Raw genomic sequence first — 22,588 nt, 5'->3', positions numbered from 1 at the left:
TTGATAGTCAATACACAGGTTCCGGACCATTGACCTGAGGCCTGGCCGGAGACCGGACCCGTTGATCCCCGAAAGCTTTATGAGATAGGTAAGTAGGTAGCCACCATGAAAAAACACCAAATATATCAGGGACGCCAACCTGACTGGCATCCTTAGTTGCTACCAGTTAAATTTCAATGTAGTGGTACTGGCTGTGTCGCAGGATAAGCTCTGATGGCAGCTCTCACATTCGGATCACAAACTCCGGTAAACAGTTAACAAAGTGCACATGAGGGTTAATACCAAACACAGAGTTGAGAGTAACACATGTTCGCTGAACAATATTTGCAATTACTTGAGGCCAACACAATTTTGGCGGTCTTTACGTTATTGCAACACTTCAAAATGTAACAAATATAACTGGCAACACTGCCCAAGCTTCTCTCCACTGCAAATTAGTACCTTCTACAGGCACCACATGGAGTGTTTTTTTTTCATTTAAGACATTCAGGAGGGAAGCAGTACCTGTGGTAACACACTCGCCCCACGTTTCGAGTGCGATTTGGCCTGGGTTCGTATCCTGGCCAGGGAGGATTGACTAGGCGACAATCCTGAACTATACGCCTCTCTTCACCCAGCAATGAAAGTGTACCTGGTTATTAAACGATTTGGCGGAAGGTTATTATTTGTTAGTGCTCACAAAATTATTATTGTGAATGGAAAAATTAAGATTAGGGACCTGCCTGAAACACTATGCATGGCTGTGGCTTTACAAGAATGTAAAAACTCTCGTATATATAAATAAAATAAAAAATAGACTGCTGATAAACTAAATCACATCGTTGGATACTGGTAGGTCAATTATAACACAAATAAATTATCAATGCACTTGACGGTATATTGTTTTCTATAATCATAACCGGTTGCCACAATTAGTAGCCTAGTAACATAACATAAGAACATAAGAACAAAGGCAACTGCAGAAGGCCTGTTGGCCCATACGAGGCAGCTCCTATCTATAACCACCCAATCCCACTCATATACATGTCCAACCCATGCTTGAAACAATCAAGGGACCCCACCTCCACAATGTTACGCGGCAATTGGTTCCACAAATCAACAACCCTGTTACTGAACCAGTATTTACCCAAGTCTTTCCTAAATCTAAACTTATCCTTAGATGGACTGTAGACTCGGCTCTCCTGTCTCAGTGGACTGTTGTTATTGGCAGACTGGTCACCAGAGCATCCTCTTGATCATTTCCAGTCATTCTTTTTGAAAAATAGTACTAGGTTTAACAGAAGGTCTCAGACGCTCTTCGCTCCCAAAAACCCAAGCATTGCAGGGTACAGTTCCCAGAGTCCATACTCTACAACCAGCTGGGGCCAGATTCACGAAGCAGTTACGCAAGCACTTACGTACTTGTACATCTTTTCTCAATCTTTGGAGACTTTGTTTACAATTATTTAACAGTTAATGAGCTCCGAAGCACCAGGAGACTGTTTAAAACAATAGCAACAGTTGATTTGAAGGTTTTCATGCTTGTAAACTGTTTAATAAATGTAACCAAAGCCGTCAAAGATTGAGGAAAGATGTACACGTTCGTAAGTGCTTCGAGAATCTGGCCTGGCACAACCGGTAGGTCGTCGATCAAGACAGCCCCTATTGTCTCAGGTCGTCCCAAATCCCAGGAGCGGCTCTAAAGTTACTCAGTTGGCCTTTCCAGCCTGCCCATCCGGTAGACTAGTTGTCTAACCCGTCTCGAAGTCCCACTTCTCGCGATGTGAGCACTCCCGGATGCTTCCTGGGCAGTTACTAGGCGTCTCCAATGGCTTCAACCTTGATTTGTACCAGCTGGCGTCCACCTGCACGGACTAGACTGCTTCTTGCTGGAGAGACAAATGTTGCGTCCATCTTCCACGGTCGCTTAGAGTGCGGTGACGCCACTCGAGTCTCCTGCTTACGACTCGGGCGATGACGTCTCGTCACGTCACGCGACAGAGCGTTCTAATTGGCAGCATTCCCGGCGGCCAGCAAATCACAAATCACGCTTTCCTAGAGACCCGGTGTCTGGCATCAGGTTTGACTTTTGGAAGGAAATACTTCCTCCTCCCCGGCTATCAGCCATCATTCCTCTCAGGGTGGGCGTCTTACCCGCCTACACCCAACTTGTAACTAACATAACACAGCATTCTGGGTTTATTCTTTTCCTTAAACGAAGATAAAATAAACTAAGGGGCTTCTGGACTATTTACAGGGTATTGTTGACCAGACCACACACTAGAAGGTGAAGGGACGACGACGTTTCGGTCCGTCCTGGACCATTCTCAAGTCGATTGTCGACTTGATCTGAACGACGACACAATCGACTTGAGAATGGTCCAGGACGGACTGAAACGTCATCGTCCCTTCACCTTCTAGTGTGCGGTCTGTCAACATACTTTAGCCACGTTATTGTGACTCATCGCCTGCACAGGGTACTGTATAACTGAAGGTGGGAGAGGTACACATTACACACTGCTAGGCTTAGGCTCGGCTACAAGTACCTTGGGAAGTTTGCATCATCTCCTGCTGTTGATTTGACTAAATGTAAACTCTGTCAGCGGAACTCTTCACATACTTTGCGTCATTATATATATAATGGAATGTATAAAAATCGTGGAATTCAGAGATATCACCATCAATTGAGTCCAAGAAATGTGTAAGTACTTCATTCATAATGACGTACTGCCGGGAATCTGAGCGAAGTAAAAAAATTTGCTTATTGTAGGTACAGCCTGCACATGACTGTAAAGCTGCCGCCCAGTTGGGTGGGTGTGGAGCAAGACTAGTAACTGTGTGACTCACCATAGATGTAAAGTGCCTTGTATAGTGACTGTTCAGCCTCTTGTTGAATCACTTATGTTATACAAAGACTATTATGTAATTGTATTTGTGCATATATGTATGTGTGTGTGTGTGTGTGTGTGTGTGTGTGTGTGTGTGTGTGTGTGTGTGTGTGTGTGTGTGTGTGTGTGTGTGTGTGTGTGTGTGTGTGTGTGTGTGTGTGTGTGTGTGTGTGTGTGTGTGTGTGTGTGTGTGTGTGTGTACTCACCTATATATACTCACCTATTTGTGCTTGCGGGGGTTAAGCTTTGGCTCTTTTGTCCCGCCTCTTAACTGTCAATCAACTGGTGTACAGATTCCTGAGCCTACTGAGCTCTGTCATATCTACATTTGAAACTGTGTATGGAGTCAGCCTCCACCACATCACTGCCTAATGCATTCCATCCGTTAACTACGCTGACACTGAAAAAGTTCTTTCTAACGTCCCTGTGACTCATGTGGGTACTCAGTTTCCAACTGTGTCCCCTTGTTCGCGTACCACCACTGTGTGTGTGTGTAAGTGTTTATGTGTGTGTGTGTATGTGTGTGTAGTTAGTGTATTCACACACGTTGTGAATAGTGTGTGTATTCATACAGTAGTTGTGCTTGCGGGGGTTGAGCTTTGCTCTTTCGGCCCGCCTCTCAACAGTCAATCAACTATTTCTACTACTACATATTTTTTCACATCACTCACACACATACACACACACCCCCCAGGAAGCAGCCCGTGACAGCTGATTAACTCCCAGGTACCTATTTACTGCTAGGTAACAAGGGCATAAGGTGAAAGAAACTCTGCCCAATGTTTCTCGCCGGCGCCCGGCATCGAACGCGGGACCACAGGATCACATGCGAGCGTGCTGTCCGCTCGGCCAGCCAGCCCCTGTGTGTACTCACCTAGTTGTACTCACCTAGTTGTGCTTGCGGGGGTTGAGCTCTGGCTCTTTGGTCCCGCCTCTCAACCGTCAATCAACAGGTGTACAGATTCCTGAGCCTACTGGGCTCTATCATATCTACACTTGAAACTGTGTATGGAGTCAGCCTCCACCACATCACTTCCTAATGCATTCCATTTGTCAACCACTCTGACACTAAACAAGTTCTTTCTAATATCTCTGTGGCTCATTTGGGCGCTCAGTTTCCACCTGTGTCCCCTTGTGCGTGTGCCCCTTGTGTTAAACAGCCTGTCTTTATCAACCCTGTCAATTTCCTTGAGGATCTTGAATGTGGTGATCATGTCCCCCCTAACTCTTCTGTCTTCCAACGAAGTGAGGTTTAATTCCCGTAGTCTCTCCTCGTAGCTCATACCTCTCAGCTCGGGTACTAGTCTGGTGGCAAACCTTTGAACCTTTTCCATTTTAGTCTTATGCTTGACTAGATATGGACTCCATGCTGGTGCCGCATACTCCAGGATTGGTCTGACATATGTGGTATATAATGTTCTGAAAGATTCCTTACACAAGTTTCTAAAGGCCGTTCTTATGTAACAAGAGTCCTCGTGTGTGTGAGTGTGTGTGTGTGTGTACTCACCTAGTTGTACTTGCGGCGGTTGAGCTCTGGCTCTTTGGTCCCGCCTCTCAACCGTCAATCAACAGGTGTACAGATTCCTGAGCCTACTGGGCTCTATCATATCTACACTTGAAACTGTGTATGGAGTCAGCCTCCACCACATCACTTCCTAATGCATTCCATTTGTCAACCACTCTGACACTAAACAAGTTCTTTCTAATATCTCTGTGGCTCATTTGGGCGCTCAGTTTCCACCTGTGTCCCCTTGTGCGTGTGCTCCTTGTGTTAAATAGCCTGTCTTTATCTACCCTATCAATTCCCTTGAGAATCTTGAATGTGGTGATCATGTACCCCCCTAACTCTTCTGTCTTCCAGCGAAGTGAGGTTTAATTCCCGCAGTCTCTCCTCGTAGCTTATACCTCTCAGCTCGGGTACTAGTCTGGTGGCAAATCTTTGAACCTTTTCCAGTTTAGTCTTATCCTTGACTAGATATGGACTCCATGCTGGGGCTGCATACTCCAGGATTGGCCTGACATATGTGGTATACAAAGTTCTGAATGATTCTTTACACAAATTTCTGAATGCCGTTCGTATGTTTGCCAGCCTGGCATATGCCGCTGATGTTATCCTCTTGATATGTGATGCAGGAGACAGGTCTGGCGTGATATCAACTCCCAAGTCTTTTTCTTTCTCTGACTCCTGAAGAATTTCCTCTCCCAGATGATACCTTGTATTTGGCCTCCTGCTCCCTACACCTATCTTCATTATATTACATTTGGTTGGGTTAAACTCTAACAACCACTTGTTCGACCATTCCTTCAGTTTGTCTAGGTCTTCTTGAAGCCTCAAACAGTCCTCTTCTGTCTTAATCCTTCTCATAATTTTGGCATCGTCCGCAAACATTGAGAGAAATGAATCTATACCCTCAGGGAGATAATTTACATATATCAGAAACAAGATAGGACCGAGTATAGAGCCCTGTGGGACTCCACTGGTGACTTCACGCCAATCGGAGGTCTCACCCCTCACCGTAACTCTCTGCTTCCTATTGCTTAGGTACTCCCTTATCCACTGGAGCACCTTACCAGCTACACCTGCCTGTCTCTCCAGCTTATGTACCAGCCTCTTATGCGGTACTGTGTCAAAGGCTTTCTGACAATCCAAGAAAATGCAGTCCGCCCAGCCCTCTCTTTCTTGCTTAATCTGTGTTACCTGGTCATAGAATTCTATTAAGCCAGTCAGGCAAGATTTACCCTCCCTGAACCCATGTTGTCGATTTGTCACGAAGTCCCTTCTCTCCAGATGTGCTACCAGGTTTTTTCTCACGATCTTCTCCATCACCTTGCATGGTATACAAGTCAAGGATACTGGCCTGTGGTTCAGTGCCTCTTGCCTGTCGCCCTTTTTGTATATTGGGACCACATTCGCCGTCTTCCATATTTCTGGCAGGTCTCCCGTCTCCAGAGACTTACTATACACTATGGAGAGTGGCAAGCAAAGTGCCTCTGCACACTCTTTCAGTACCCATGTCAAGATCCCGTCTGGACCAACAGCCTTTCTAACATCCAGGTCCAGCAGGTGTCTCTTGACCTCCTCTCTCGTAATTTCAAACGCTTCCAAGGCCGCCTGGTTTACTTTCCTTTCTCCTAGCACAGTGACTTCACCTCGTTCTGTTGTGAAGACCTCTTGGAAGCTCTTGTTGAGTTCATCACACACCTCTTTGTCATTCTCTGTATACCTGTCCTCGCCTGTTCTAAGTTTTACTACCTGTTCTTTCACTGTTGTTTTCCTTCTGATGTGACTGTGGAGTAGCTTTGGTTCGGTCTTGGCTTTGTTTGCTATATCATTTTCATAACTTTTCTCTGCTTCTCTTCTCACCCTGACATACTCATTCCTGGTTCTCTGGAATCTCTCTCTGCTTTCTGGTGTTCTGTTATTCCGGAAGTTCCTCCATGCCCTTTTGTTCAGTTTCTTTGCTTCCATACATGCCCTATTATACCATGGATTCTTCTTTTGCTTCTCGGATTTTTCCTTTTGGGCCGGGATGTATCTGCTTACTGCCTCCTGACACTTTTGGGTGACATAGTCCATCATATCTTGTACAGACTTAGCTCTGAGGTCTGTGTCCCAAGGTATTTCCCTTAGGAAGCTTCTCATCTCCTCATAATTTCCCTTTCGGTATGCCAGCCTTTTGTTTCCTAGTTTTTTTTGGGGGGGAATAATTCCTAGCTCTACCAGGTACTCAAAGTTCAATACACTGTGATCACTCATTCCCAAGGGCGCTTCCATCTTGACTTCCCTTATATCCCACTCATTTAGGGTAAATATCAGATCAAGCATTGCTGGTTCATCCTCTCCTCTCATTCTTGTTGGATTTTTGATGTGCTGGCTTAGAAAGTTTCTTGTTGTCACGTCCAGCAGCTTAGCTCTCCATGTTTCTGGTCCTCCATGCGGGTCTCTGTTCTTCCAATCTATCTTCCCATGGTTGAAGTCTCCCATGATTAGTAGTCCAGGTCCATTCCTGCTAGCAACAGAAGCTGCTCTCTCTATTATGTTAATGCTGGCCATATTGTTTCTATCATATTCCAGTCTAGGTCTTCTGTCATTTGGTGGCAGATTATATATGACTACGACTATAATTTTTTGCCCTCCAGTTGTTATTGTTCCTATTATGTAGTCACTGAAACCTTCACATCCCTGAACAACCAACTCCTCAAAATCCCAGGATTTTCTTACCAGCAGAGCTACACCACCCCCACCTCTTCCTTCTCTCTCTTTCCTCATAACATAATAGTCCTGTGGGAACACTGCATTTGTTATTGTTTTCGCCAGCTTTGTTTCTGTGAGAGCTATTATGTCTGGGTTTTCCTCTAGTACCCATTCTCCAAGTTCATTTGCTTTATTTGTAATACCGTCTATGTTAGTGTACATTGCCTTGAGGCTCACTTTCTTCTGTCCCTTCTCAGATCTCCTCCTTGGTGAATGTTCTGTTGGTGGAGGAAGCTGTGCCATGGGTGTGAGGATTTGTGAGGTGGATACCAGGGTTGCAGAGGATACTGGGATGAGGGGTGGGGGGTCAAGTGAAGGGGGAAGGACAGGGAGGGTATGGGGTGAACGGGGCGGGAGGACAGGAAGGAAAGGGGGGTTTTCTATGCAGAGGAGGGTGGTGGGGTTGCCCTCCCTGCTGGTGTTACTGGGTAGCTGGTTGTGGGTTCTCCCCTCGCCTCTGGGGGTGATGTGTTGGGAGCTGTGGTTTCCTGGTTTTCCCCTCTCGCCCTGCGCTTCTTCCTTGCTTCTGCCGCCATGGCCCTCTCCTCCCTCATCATGTCCCTCTGGAGGAATACTTTTTTGAATTCTCCCACATGTTGCAGGTGGCTCTTCTTTGTTAGAATCGTGTCCTTTGTGTTCTCGTTTGCAAACACTATCTTTAAGACACGGTCTCGGTCTTTTTTGTACCAACCTAACCTGAAAACCTTCTCAATGCTATGCTCAGCCCCTTCCATGTCTAGTGCCTTCAGTATTTCATTCACTGCTGCTTTGTCCTTATCATTCCACTCTTTCCTATTAGAGCCTTCCTGCTCTTTAATACCTACAGCTACCACTGCTCTTTTCCTTTCCAGCAGCTGGCTAGTGGCGCGTGCCGCTTCCTGTGAGGTGGCTGCTTTCATGGCTACCTCCATCACTGCAGACATTACTTCAGAGTTGTTGTTTTTTAGCATTTCTGCAAATGTTGCTTTTAATGTGGCATTCTCTTCCAAAGTATTATTACCACCTTCTCCCTGGGTGGTTATCTGAGTCTCAGCATCGATACTGTTCTCTTTGAGGGCTCTAATCTCCTCCTTTGCTGCTGTCAGCTCTCTTTTTAGATTGCTTATTTCATTCTTCATTTCCTGCATCATTTCCTGCATCTCACTCTTGATGTCCTCCAGAAACTGGGCGAACATTTTCTTCATTTCGTCGCCTGAACTTTTCCCTGTTCCCCTGTTGCTTCTGGCTGTCATGCTTGACCCTGTTCCTAGTGGTGCCGTGATAGGTTTCGTCAGAAGGGCAGAGTGGGGTGGGAGAGAGAGAGATAGGGAGAGAGGGAGAGAGAGAGAGGGACAGGGAGAGAGAGAGAGGGAGAGAGAGAGAGAGAGAGAGAGAGAGAGAGAGAGAGAGAGAGAGAGAGAGAGAGAGAGAGAGAGAGAGAGAGAGAGAGAGAGAGAGAGAGAGAGAGAGAGAGAGAGAGAGAGAGAGAGGGCAGGAGGGAGGGAGGGAGGGAGGGAGGGAGAGAGAGAGAAAAAGAGAGAGGGAGGGAGAGAGAGAAAAAAAGAGAGAGGGAGGGAGAGAGAGAGAGAGAGAGATAAAGAGAGAGAGATAAAGAGAGAGGAAGGGAGAGAGAGAGAGAGAGAGAGAGAGAGAGAGAGAGAGAGAGAGAGAGAGAGAGAGAGAGAGAGAGAGAGAGAGAGAGAGAGAGAGAGAGAGAGAGAGAGAGAGAGAAAGAGAGAGAGAGAGAGAGAGAGAGAGAGAGAGAGTGGGAGAGAGAGAGGAGAGAGAGGAGAAAGTGGGAGAGAGAGAGGGGGAGAGTATGTGTAAGGGGGATGCGGGGGACTGGGGGGTGGGGGGCGGTTGTGGCAACCAGGTCAGATCAGGTCAGATGGGGGGTAAGAGAGGAGGTGGGGTATAGTAGGGGCTTGGCTTTTTCCACAAAAGGTGTTAATCCTTTCTTCCCTGACTGAACGTCTGTGTCCGTATGTGTGTGCGTTTTTGTGTGTGCGTGCGTGCATACGTACGTGGGCGTGCGTGCGTGCGTGCTCGTGCGTGCGTGTGTGTGTCACGAGTCCCCTTAAGCGTTACCTCTACCTAAATGAGTCACGTTGAGATTTTAATTATATATGATATCCTGAACAAGAATTTGATAATATTTTACCTCAATCTGTACACCTGATTAATTGACCAGAGAGGGGGTACATACCAGTCTGCCTCCCGCTCACACAACCAGATGAGTAAGGACGATGTATGATGACGATGGTTATCCGTCGTTGTCTCTAGGTGATTCACTAAGTGCTAGTAGATTGATGATGTCGGTTCTTCTCTGTCTACACAAAGCAGTCACTGTATCGTTGTGTGACAGTTCACTAATTTACTTTACCACTGATCACAGTCACCACTCAAAAAAAAAAAAAAAAAAAAAAGAAGAAAAAAAAAAAAGCTTTTGCAAAATCTGTGTAAATTACATCACAGTGTGTGTGTGTGTGTGTGTGTGTGTGTGTGTAATATTAACAATTATAGAACTATCATCACAAATTGTTACTTGTTTAGCTAAACGAACTATGGGGTTCCTGAGCCCATTATGTGCCTCTGTAACCCTTTCCACCACCGCCCACGGGATGGGTATAGGGTTACCTTGAGGTGCTTCCGGGCTCAGCGTCCCTGCGGCCCGGTCGTCGACCAGGCTTCCTGGTTGCTGGACTGCTCAACCAGGCTGTTAGACGCGGCTGCTTGCAGCCTGACGTATGAGTCACAGCCTGGTTGATCAGGTATTCTTTGGAGGTGCTTATCCAGTTCTCTTTTGAACACTGTGAGGGGTCGGCCAGTTATGCCCCTTATGTGTAGTGGAAGCGTGTTGAACAGTCTCGGGCCTCTGATGTTGATAGAGTTCTCTCTCAGAGTACCTGTTGCACCTCTGCTTTTCAACGGGGGTATTCTGAACATCCTGCCATGTCTTCTGGTCTCATGTGATGTTATTTCTGTGTGCAGGTTTGGGACCAGCCCCTCAATTATTTTCCACGTGTAAATTATTATGTATCTCTCCCGCCTGCGCTCAAGGGAGTACAGATTTAGGCTCTTTAGTCGGCCCCAGTAATTTAGATGTTTTACTGAGTGGATTCTAGCAGTAAAAGATCTCTGCACGCTCTCCAGGTCAGCAATTTCTCCAGCTTTGAAAGGGGCTGTCATTGTGTAGCAGTACTCCACTCTAGAGAGCACAAGCGTTTTGAAAAGTATCATCATCGGTATAGCATCTCTAGTGTGAAAAGTTCTTGTTATCCAACCTGTCATTTTTCTTGCAGTTGTGACGGCTACTTTATTGTGTTCTTTAAAGGTAAGGTCTTCCGACATGAGTACACCCAGATCCTTTACATTGCCTTTTCGTTCTATGTCATGATTTGCCTGAGTTTTGTACGTGGTTTCCGTTTTTATATTTTCAATTTTTCTGTAGCGCATGAGCTGGAACTTATCCTCGTTAAACACCATATTATTTTCTGTAGCCCATAGAAAGACCTGATCTACATCTGATTGGAGGTTTGCCGTGTCCTCTATGTTGCCAACTGTCATGAAAATCCTAGTGTCATCTGCAAAGGATGATACAGTGCTATAGGTTGTATTCTTGTCTATGTCCGATATGAGGATGAGAAAAAGTACTGGAGCAAGCACAGTACCCTGGGGGACTGAGCTCTTCACGGTTGATGGGCTGGATTTTATTTTGTTGACTATTACACATTGGGTTCTGTTAATCAGGAAATTGTAGATCCATCTGCCTATTTTCCGGGTAATTCCTTTTGAACGCATTTTATGTGCAATAACACCATGGTCACATTTATCAAAAGCTTTTGCGAAATCCGTGTAAATTTCATCAGCGTTTTGTTTGTCTTCCATAGCATCTAATGCCATATCATAGTGGTCCAACAACTGCGACAGGCAAGAGCGCCCTGTTCTGAAACCATGTTGTCCGGGGTTATGGAGATGCTGTGATTCCATGTATTTTGTGATCTTACTTCTTAGCACTCTCTCAAAATTTTTTATGATGTGCGATGTTAGTGCTATCGGTCTGTAATTTTATGCCTCTGCCTTATTTCCTCCTTTATGGAGTGGTGCTATCTCTGCTGTTTTTAGTATGTCAGGGATAACGCCAGTATCTAGGCTCTGTCTCCACAGAATATGAAGGGCCTGCGATAGTGTTTTTTTACAGTTCTTGATGAATATGGAGTTCCAAGAATCCGGGCCTGGTGCAGAGTGCATAGGCATACTGTTTATGGCTTCTTCAAAATCTAGTGGGATAGGGCGACGTCTGATATATGATGTGATGTTGGTATCATATCCATGAAAAATGAGAGTCGACTGCTGGCTGTCGTGGAGGGTGGACGTGTTCACTGCTTGCTCCGGCAGTTGGTGGTTGTTTGCCAGTTTTGGCCGTTTGGGGACGTATGTGTCTCTGCCCGCCTGTGCTGGCGTGGAGTTCACGATGGGGGTCCCCCTTCCCCCTGTACTGCGGGCTCAGTCTGTGGGCTTCGAATTTTCCGGCCGGGCTGGGTACCCAGGGATAGCGCTAGTGTGTGAGTTGCTTCATGTCCCTGTGAGTAACATTTATGGGGTCGAGCTGGTGACGGCACGGCGAACGATAGTGAAGTTCACAGAGGAATTGGCGTATCGAGACTTTCTCCGTCGATTCGAGGGGCAGACATTACCCCTGCCTGATGGTGCGGGCACTGTATCACTCTCTGATCGGAGTGGTGCCCTCACTTATGTCAGTGTGCATGGGGCTCCATTGGAGTTTCCGGAGGCTCTGCTACGGCGGTACTTCGGCCGGTATGGCGCAGTGGTTAGTGTGCGGGTGAACGTGGTATCTTCCAGTCCCCTTAAGGGTGAGAGGACGAACATTCGCACCCTGGGCATGAGGCTCCGGGAAGATATTCCGTCCTCTGTGCGTCGTATGGGTTACAACATTCGGGTGTTTTACGCCTGCCAGCCTTGGACGTGTTATCGTTGTGGCCTCTTGGGCCATCAGGCTGCTGACTGTTCTGCGCCTGCCGTTGCACCCATGAATCTCTTCAGTGAGGAGGATTTTCCGCCGCTTCCTGTGGAGGAGGATTCGGTGGATGTGGAAGTCTCTTCAGCCGCGGATGTGCCCCCTGTGTCGCCTGTTGCGCCGCCTGAGGCACCCCCTGTTGTTGTCGCCTTTCCTCCGGAGGTTGTGTCGTCGCCTGGTGATCGTCCTGCTCCGACTAGTGTCCCTGGGGTTCTTCAGGCTGCCTTCTGCTCGCATCCCCCGTCTTCCAGTTCGTCCTCTGCTGCGTCTGGCCCTGTCCCTGCACCCTCGCCGTCTGTTCCGGCTGTGCTGGGTGATGGGGTGGATCCGGCGCTTCCTCCTGAGCCTGGTCTGGTGCCCCATGTGGTTGAGGATGCTGCCGTTCTGCGACGTGCATCGGTTTGCCCGGCTTGTGTTGCGCGTGTCTCTGAGTCAGCCTCCGGGTGTGATGATGTGCGGCCGGTGCCTAAGCATTCACGGCGTTCGTCTTGAGCATGGGCTGACGTAGGCGACTTCGACGCTTGTGGATCTGATGGCGACGGAGGGGTGGCACCGGTTGTGTTGCATACTATGGTGACGGCGGAGGTGCATTTGCCTGAGGATGCCGGTGCCGGTGTTTCGGACTCCGCTTCAGATATGGTGTCTGCGGTTCCTGTTTCGGGTGCGTCGCCTGCCTCGGTTGGCTCCGGTTCTTCGTGGGGGGGTGGTTCCCCCTGCTGAGGTTCACGGTGAGCAGGGTGGCCTGGTGATGGTGTTGAAAAAGGCTGCTCGCTCTGGGGGTTTTGTAGCCCCTTCCTCGGTCCCCGTTTCATCGGCTGCGGTCTCGACGCCTCTTCCGTCTCCGGCCATCTCTTCAGCGTCTCCTGCGGTCTCGGTGGAGGCGTTACCATCTCGTCGATTGTCCCCTGCTCCTGTGCGTACGGCGATGCGGCCGTCTCGCCAGCCCTCATACGCTTCAGCGGTGTCGTCTGCTACCTCGAAGGACGTGGTTTGTGCTCCCCAGCCTCGTTATGCGACTTGCGTCGCTGAGCTTAAGGAGTGGCCGTTTCCGCCTGATCTGGTGGTTCCCGAGTTTATGAGTGGCCCACGCCGGCAGGGGGATTGTCCCCCTACAGACTGAGAATATTTGATTTGGGAGGCCTACAAGCGAAGGTATCCTTGGGCTTCGGAGACGTTTGGTCCTGTCTCTGAGAAATGTATTCCTCACTCATGATTCCTTTGTGTATTGTGTGTTGTGGGTTGTTTCCATTTGTGTGCTTGGTTGTGGGGTGCGGGTCGGGTGTGTGAGAGTGGGTGGGGCGGGTTTGTTTCCTCGTTCCTGCGTGCTCCAGTTTGTGGTTGTGGGTTTATTTGTGTGGTTTGTGTGTGTGTGTGTCCGGTTCCTGTGCGGTCCGGGGTTTGGTTTGTGTGGATGTAATGTTCTTGTGTTAGGATTTGTGGTTCTATGTTATTATTCTTATTCTTATTATTGTTATTATTATTTTCGTTTTGTGTTGGTGCCTCTCAGTGTGTGGTTGCGGTGTTGGTAGCCTTGTTCTGTATATTTAATGTTTTGGTATGGTATTTCTGTATTGTATTCCGCTGTGTTTAACTTATTTGTTGTAATTTGCTTGTAATTATTGCTGTTTTGTGGTCGGCCCTTTCGGCCGGCGGTTTTGTGTTTAGTACACTTGTTCCCTTATGTTTTTGCACGTTTGTGTTGTCATTTTGTTCTGTTCTATGTTGTATTTGTTTCATTTTATTGTAGTTATAAGCATGCTTGCATGTAAAAAAAAAAAAAAAAAAAAAAAAATATCCATGAAAAATTAATTTGGGCGCATAATAAGTAAATGTGTGCATAAATGGGTGCATAATAAGTAAATGAATGAAATTAAATAGTAGACAGAATATACTAAGTTGACCTCGACTTTACAGCTGACCTGCCAGCCTGGTCAAATGCAGAGCTTATGTGTGGTCTTGGCGACCAGGTCAGGCTCGGTCTTGGCGACCAGGTCAGGCTCGGTCTTGGCGACCAGGTCAGGCTCGGTCTTGGCCACCAGGTCAGGCTCGGTCTTGGCGACCAGGTCTGGTGTGGACTTAACGTTCAGGTCATATGTGACCATGAGGAGCAGTTCAAGTGTTGTTTTGACGAAAAATTCAGGTGAGGTTTGGACTACCTGGTTAGATGTATCTTGACGATTGAAGAGAGAGTCTACGACGAAGTACTGACTACAGCCTCACCTGTGACCATCATTACACTACTGACTGGAGCCTCACCTTTAGGCACGACGAGGATGAGGAGACACGCCGCTCCACAGATGGTGAAGAGAACACTCAGGTTGAGACGTCGACCAAACCTTCGGAGAAAATACGTACATTAAAATGATTGTGAGGATGTTATGATTCTTATGGGACGCCTGAGAACATAAGCAAGTTAATGTATACATTAAAACGTAACTTTTAACCTCATCATTAGTGTGTCAAGCACAGAGATGCAGTTTTCCTTTAGTTCTTAACACTGTAAATGTGAATGACGATCATGATGTAGGCTGATGTAGCTGTAGCGTAAAGTAGAGTGGTCTACGGCGAAGATTTGGCACTCGCAGCCACTGCCATTCTTTACAGCCTCGTGTAATAGAGTTATACCACAAAGGTAATTCAGAGATTCTTATATATTCAAGCCTTCTGTGTCTATAATTCTTGTCCATGTCAGAAATTCCGACACTAGATTACTAACACCCAATATAACTAGTAAACACGGTTATACTAGGAACATCCTAACATATTAGTAACTAACTTCCTTTTAAGTAATCGGGTTTCAGTGGATTCTCTCAGAGAATAGGAAGCTCACCACGTATCCTAGAAACACCAGCCCAGGGACTAAATACGATAAAAAAGGTATTCTCCAGGAATGGATTTAACTAAAACACAAACAAAAACATAGTCTATGTCAAGTAGACAATGTTCTAGACTATCAGTTTCAAATATGCAATAAATGAAAACTAGTTAGATTTCAATCAAACTTTTTTGACGAGTTGTATATGAAAAGGGTTTCATCTGGTCCCAAGTTTCAGCATCGTAGCATACATAGGAAGGGAGAAAAAAATATTGAATTATGTGTCAAAATTTTTCCAAAATGGTAAAAAATTAACATCAAACACAAGTGTCGACTGAAATAATGTCTATGACTCTCAGTTATCACAATAGCATATAATACAAAAAAATAATTAGTTTTATCCCCCCAAAATTTAGTTAATTTTGTTTCTTATTTGTTTATCAGACAATTTGCATGAAACTTATACACCTGACTGCACGTAAGCCTATCTGTAAGGGTGCCAATTTTGGAGAAAATTGGTTGATGTTAACCTCAGCCACAGATGGTAGCACCTTATTTTTTAATTATTTCTTTTCAAGTAAAATAAACGTAATCTCTACTCTTTCAATTTTTATTCAGTTTATATGAAACTTACATCTTATATGTAGAGTTTATGTCTCTACAATCTGCATGAAGCGTTTTTCCCTAAGTTTATTTATTAATTTTATAAATAGTAATAAACATGATATATTTACACAATTTTTTGGGGGAACTTTAACTATTTGTTTTAGTAAAACTAAACATATTTTGGAAAATCCGCTCACACAGAGTCTTTATTATATGCGAATGTGACAGAAGAGTGTCATAAAAATGATTTCATTTGAAACTTGTGGTTGTAGAGGCTTATTGAAAATGTATAAAATTCGCTGAAAATATATATATATATATATATATATATATATATATATATATATATATATATATATATATATATATATATATATATATATATATATATATATATATAATCTTCTCTATTTAGGCTGCGATACTGAAACTTGGAACAGTTGCAGCACTTTTCATATACAATGAGCCGAAAAAGATTGGTTGACATTGAACAACTTTTAAGAAACTAACTGATGACACCTAAGTCGATAATGACGAAATTTAGTTCTGAGCTCTGGACGTGTCCAGAGTGCAAAGGAGACAGACTCTAATACGTGCGTGGTCATACAGACAGAGTAGAGAGATAGGGAGTTATCAGGGGGAAAGCGCCAAGCCATTACGACTATATAGCAGTGGGAAGGGGTACTATAAGGATTTGCGATAGGACGGGGGGAAGGAATGGTGCCCAACCACTTGGACGCTCAGTAATTGAACGCCGACCTGCACGAAGCGAGACTGTTGCTCTACCGTCCAGCTCAAGTGGTTGGACTGATACAGACAGACATGGACAGAGACAGAGATTCAGAAACAGAGGCTGACAGACACGGCTAGAGACTGAAAAACAATGAGACCGACATATATGGCGTATACTGTACCTTGCAGGTTGGCCTGTTGTTGATAGTGTAATTTTATGCCAATAAATGGCATATGCTTAAACGTATAGCTGATATTTGCTTTGCCTGTTTTTAGTGCTTTCCGAACGACAGATGGAATCAGGTGTTATATTACCTCCGTATTCATCGTAAACATGTACAAATCACGTCGCTTATTATGCAGGATTATACCATACTGGTATTAGGTACCTGGAGCTCTGAATATTATTTTATCCACTTTTGAGGCAATCATTATAATGCTTCTGAAGTTTTCCCATGCAGGCTGTTGAGAAAGATTGGTAGATAGATAGATAGAGACAGGGAGAGAGAGAGAAAGAGACAAGACAAAGAGGCAGAGAAAGAGGGAGACATGCACAAAGATAAAGTGAGGCAGAGACAAAGATAGAGGAAAAGATAGAGATAGAAGGAAGATGGATAAATAGGTGTAGGATAGATGAATAGACAGATGAGTAGACGGACGGATAGACAAAGAGATAGATGGATAAATTGACAGAAAGAGAGTTGGGTGGATATACGGATAGAAAGATGACTAGGTGCATGGATAGGTAGATAGACAGAAACCTAAATAGATAGACAGAAAGCTAGATAGACTGATAGATATATAGAAAGCTGGATTTATAGAGAGATAGAAAGCTAGATGGTTAGGTAAATAGAAAGCTAGGTGGATATATAGATAGATACAGTCTATCCCTCTATCTATCAATCAATCAATTTCAAAATCTATCCATTCATTATCCATCCATCTACCAATCTTGCCATCCATCTATCCATTTATTTATCCATCTACATCTATATCCGTCTCCACCCATCCATCTTTCCATCTATCCGTCAATTTAACATCCTTCTTCCCATCCATATAGTCATCTACCTACCTATCTATCTATCCATTTATCTATACATCCATCTGTCCATGTATCCTTCCATCTATTTTTCTGTCCATCTATCTGTGCAGCCATCAATCTATATATCCATCTAACTTTATATCCATTTGTCTATCCAGCTATCTATCCATGAACTTACCCACTTTCCTATCCATCCAACTATCTTTCCATTTATCTATTCATCCATCTATTTATCCCTCTATATCTTCGTCTGTCCCTGCAACATCTACTCATCTGTCTATCCATCATCCAATTTATGCATCTATCTACTGTCTATATCTGGCTCTGTCTCCTTCTCTCTCGGTCTCTCTACATCTGTCTCTGTCCCCCCTCTATCTATCTCTTTCGGTTTCTCCCTTCTCTGTCTATGTTTCAAGCTGTGTCTCTCAGTTTCTACTCTCTGAGTCTATGTCTCTGGTTTTGTCTTTGTCTATCTCTGTCTTTGTCTGTCTCTGTTTCTGTCTCTGTCTTTCTCTCCCTTCCGTGTCTCTGTCTATATCAATCTCTGTCAACAGCCGGCATGGGAAAACTTCAGAATCCTTATTATGATATCCTCAAGAGTGGATAAAGTAACTACAAAGCAAAATTCAACATCAGGGAGTCTGAATGTGGCACTGGCACGCTGTTCTCCTTCGAATACTGGCGACTCCAATGAGCCTATGTTCGTCGCTAACCCCAGACCACTCCCTGTATCAATTTGGGTGAAGCTAGGCCCGAGCGTCTGGCCTGCAACTTTGGACAGACAGACAGACACTCTCTTTCAGACATAAAGTTGCACAGAATGATTATAGTGACAGTGTCTGAGGAGGGAATTATCAAGGGAAAGCACCAAGCCATTACGGCTATATAGCACTTGAAAGGGATCAGGATAAGGATTTGGGATGGGACGGGGGGAAGGAATGGTATCAATCACTTGGACCTTCGGGACTGAACGCCGACCTGCAAGAAGCGAGACCATCGCTCTACCGTCCAGTCCAAGTGGTTGGACAGTGTCTGGGTGAGAGTTCAGAAGCCGACTCACCTCTTGAGGGTCCAGCAGACCAGGAAGTAGGAAGGGATCTCGACGGCGCCGGAGAAGAACACCAGGAGGTAGACGGAGGCGTTGATGTTGCCGCCGCTGAAGGTGAGGCCGTAGTACACCATGCTCACCACGAACCACGAGAAGAATATGATCAGACACCGACGGCGCATGTTCCTGGTGCTCAGCAGAGTGATCTGGTGGTGGAGTGACAGGTTGGTGATCGTTGGTGGTGTTGAGGACGGATGGTTTGGGGTGAATGACGTATTTTGTTATGGTTTTTAATTATATATATATACATATATATATATATTAAGGAAGGGGGTGGTAGGAGAAAAGCACACAGAAACTGTATTGGAGGGGATCTAAACATTCCCTCTAATGCGTTATGCGTGGTTTCCTCCGAGGCTATGGGTCCCCCCTTCTTCCAGCTAGAGGTGGTACTCCCTTCCCTATTTTTGTATAATTCTCTAAAAAAATATACATATATATATATATATATATATATATATTATATATATATATATATATATATATATATATATATATATATATATATATATATATATATATATATATATATGTCGTACCTAGTAGCCAGAACGCACTTCTCAGCCTACTATGCAAGGCCCGATTTGCCTAATAAGCCAAGTTTTCATGAATTAATGATTTTTCGACTACCTAACATACCTAACCTAACTTTTTCGGCTACCTAATCTAACCTAACCTATAAAGATAGGTTAGGTTAGGTTAGGTAGGGTTGGTTAGGTCCGGTCATATATCTACATTAATTTTAACTCCAATAAAAAAAATTGACCTCATACATAATGAAATGGGTAGCTTTATCATTTCATAAGAAAAAAATTAGAGAAAATATATTAATTCAGGAAAACTTGGCTTATTAGGCAAATCGGGCCTTGCATAGTAGGCTGAGAAGTGCGTTCTGGCTGCCCGGACAGGTACAAGAGGAGTGTTGTTAACACTTATGTCGACCGTGCCCTCAGCCACAGCTCAGAATGGAAGCAAATCGACGAAGAACTCTGTAGGGTAAGGCAGGTCCTAGTCAACAACGGCTTCTCCAATGGTTTCGTGGAAGACATCATAAGAAGGAAAGTGAAAAGCCATGCAACCTCTGAAGAGACAACTAACACAACACCTATACCCCCTATTAGACTATTTTACAGGAACTTCTTTTCCACAGCCTATAAAACGGAGGAAAGGGCCCTGAAAGATATTGTCAGTAGAAACGTTATCCCTACAGACAAAAATCAGAAGATACAACTGATGATTTACTATAAAACCAGAAAAACGTCCAGCCTACTCATGAGAAACTCTCCAGACACAAAGCAGAACGCTTTAAAAGAGACCAACGTCGTCTATGTCTTCAAATGCCCTCTTGGGGACTGTAAGCCTCAAAAAACCCAGTATATAGGCAAGACAACAACATCTCTTTCCAGGCGTTTAACGATGCATAAGCAACAGGGCTCCATTAGGAAACATATAATCTCTTCCCACAAACAAACCATCACCAGAGAAATCTTGCAAACAACACAGAAATCATCGATAGATACAGCGATAGCAGGCGGCTTGACGTCTGCGAGGCACTACACATCAAGAAGTCAACACCAGCAATCAACAGCCAATTAATGCACAACTATATTCTACCCACTTCAAGACTCCGCTCCAATATAGAAGCATCAAGAAATATGGACCAATAGGCTTTCTACAATTACTTCCATTCAATACCCATTGTTCCGTGTTCTGTCTTGTGTTTGAATTTAATACCCATTCAATACCCATTGTTGAAAGTTTGTTTTCACCTCATCCACCTCACCCAAATGTAGATATAAAATCGAAGATGTGTAAGCTCTATTCAGTTTCAGTTGTGTGTTTGTAAACTAAAGTCTTTGAAAATGTAATAAGTTTTACGAAACGCGCTCAAGTGTCGCGTCAGACTAGAAATAAAAATGAATTTTGGAGAATTGATCTTTGAATTACCATCAACAGTGAAAAAAAACGTAAGAAAGATCGAGAAAATTCGTGTTAGAATTATTAATCTTACTTTTTCGGTCATATTTAATAATATATATATATATATATATATATATATATATATATATATATATATATATATATATATATATATATATATATATATATATATATATATTGTGTATACTGGCAGCAGGTTTTCTTTCAAACATGTTTCATTGAATATGACCGCATATTCTGTATTTATTATTTTCTGGTTTAGGGCTTCTATCCCTCTAACTATTTTCTTAGCATCAGGGCTTAATTGAAATAGGAGTTCTCCAAAACTCATTTTCGTACTTTTAAGGTGAAGAAAAGAAGTGATTTACTATAGAGTGTATTACACTTATTTGTATAATTTGCACGACGTTTCGAACCTCCATGGTTCATTCTCAAGTGAACAATCTTACAATACTAGTTGATTTTATACCCGCATTAGGTCAGGTGATAATACAATGAAGGTGAAAAACATGGGGGGATACATAAGGGATAAACATAGGGGCTGCAGAAGGCTTATTGGCCCATACGAGGCATCTCCTATCTAAACACAAAGATTAATCCAGTGTAATTGGCCTGTTATGTTGGACATTGTCTTCTGTGTTGGCATCGATATGTTCTTGTCTTGTCCTTACTCTCATGGTGGGTAGAGTAAATAGTTCCGTGATTTGGGTGTTCATGGTAGGTCGCTCTATTCTTATGTGAATTGCCTCAAGAATTTGTAATCTTCTTGAATCTTGGGTTTTGTCTATTATGCAAGTATTCTTGTTCAACATTTCTCTTGTTAGAGTAATGTCATGGGCTTGTCTCATGTGATTCCTAGGGGCACCAGATTGAAGATGGCATGTCAAACGCCTCGTCAGCTTGGTCGACGTCATACCTATGTACTTACATTGAAGGTTACATCCTTCGTGGGGGCAAGTGTACATGTATACAACGCTTGACTGCTGTAGAGGGTTCTCCGTCGGCTTCGGGCTGTTTTTGATAAGGAGTTCGGAAGTCTTCTTGGTTTTGTAGAATATTATCAGGTTTATGTTTTGGTTAGGAGTAGTGCTTTTTACTCCTTTACGGATTATTTCTTTCATTATTCTTTCCTCTTTTATATGTTCACTGTGCATGGTTGATTTGTAATATAATTTTATTGGGGGTGTTGTGGTTTCTGTTCTAGGTTCTGAATTATACCAACGGTCCAAGTGTCTTCTTATAGCAGCGTTTATTTCCGCGTTGCTATATCCGTTGTTCACCAATACCTGAGTTACTCTTTCAAACTCTCTACTCACGTTGCTCCATTCAGAGCAGTGGGTAAGCGCTCGACGAATATAAGCATTGAGAACACTGGCTTTGTATCTTTGGGGGCACTCACTTCTACCGTTCAGGCATAATCCTATGTTGGTGGGCTTGGTATATACGTTGGTGCTTAAAGAGGTTCCTGTTTTTGTTATTAGTACATCCAAGAATGGCAGACTGTTATTTTCACTATTTTCATGTGTAAATCGGAGTACTGACTCTCTCTCTAGGTGTCTTTTTAGGTCAATTAGTTCATCTGAGTCTTTTACTATTACGAATATGTCATCTACATAACGGCAGTATACAGTTGGTTTTTGTCTGCTACTGAAGACCCTATCTTCGATGGTTCCCATATAAAAATTAGCAAATAAAACTCCTAAGGGGGAGCCCATTGCTACTCCGTCTATCTGTAAATACATGTCTCCTTGTGGACTGATGAAAGGGGCTTCCTTTGTACATGCTTCGAGAAGACTTTTCAAGTGTGGCTCAGGTATGTCTAATTTGGGGGTGCTCTCGTCTCTGTATACTCTGTCCAGTATCATTCCTATGGTTGTGTCGACTGGGACGTTGGTAAAAAGGGATTCAACGTCCAGGGAAGCGATGATTCCATCGGGCTGGGTAGATTTGATCAATTCTAGGAAATCTGCTGATGATTGTAGACTAAACTTACTTGGAGTGTATGGAGTTAGGAGTTCATTGAGTTTCTTTGCCAGGTGATAAGTTGGGGTTGGTATTTGGCTGATTATAGGGCGTAGTGGGTTACCTGGTTTATGCGTCTTAACATTGCCGTAGGCATATCCTAAGCCATAGTCGCCTTGAAGTTTATTGAAATGCACACTACCTTTCTTTGCGTTGATTGCTGTAATTGTTTTGTTTACTTTC

At 44.2% G+C, this 22,588-nt stretch overlaps 1 protein-coding gene across 4 annotated transcripts in view; it reads right to left on the bottom strand.

Moving 5' to 3' along the window:
* LOC123750822 (organic cation transporter protein) overlaps positions 1-22,588 on the bottom strand; it is a 233,852-nt gene that overhangs the window by 7,048 nt on the left and 204,216 nt on the right. For all 4 annotated transcript variants that reach the window (XM_069333457.1, XM_069333474.1, XM_069333467.1 and 1 more), the window contains 2 exons: positions 18,395-18,588; positions 14,396-14,475 (listed from right to left, as the gene is read on the bottom strand). In XM_069333457.1, coding sequence (XP_069189558.1) covers positions 14,396-14,475; positions 18,395-18,588 — 274 coding nt within the window. The remainder of the gene's footprint in view (positions 1-14,395; positions 14,476-18,394; positions 18,589-22,588) is intronic.

This window comes from Procambarus clarkii, chromosome 4 (assembly GCF_040958095.1).
Source record: "Procambarus clarkii isolate CNS0578487 chromosome 4, FALCON_Pclarkii_2.0, whole genome shotgun sequence".
NCBI lineage: Eukaryota > Metazoa > Arthropoda > Malacostraca > Decapoda > Cambaridae > Procambarus > Procambarus clarkii.
This window is presented reverse-complemented; position numbering and strand designations above follow the sequence as displayed.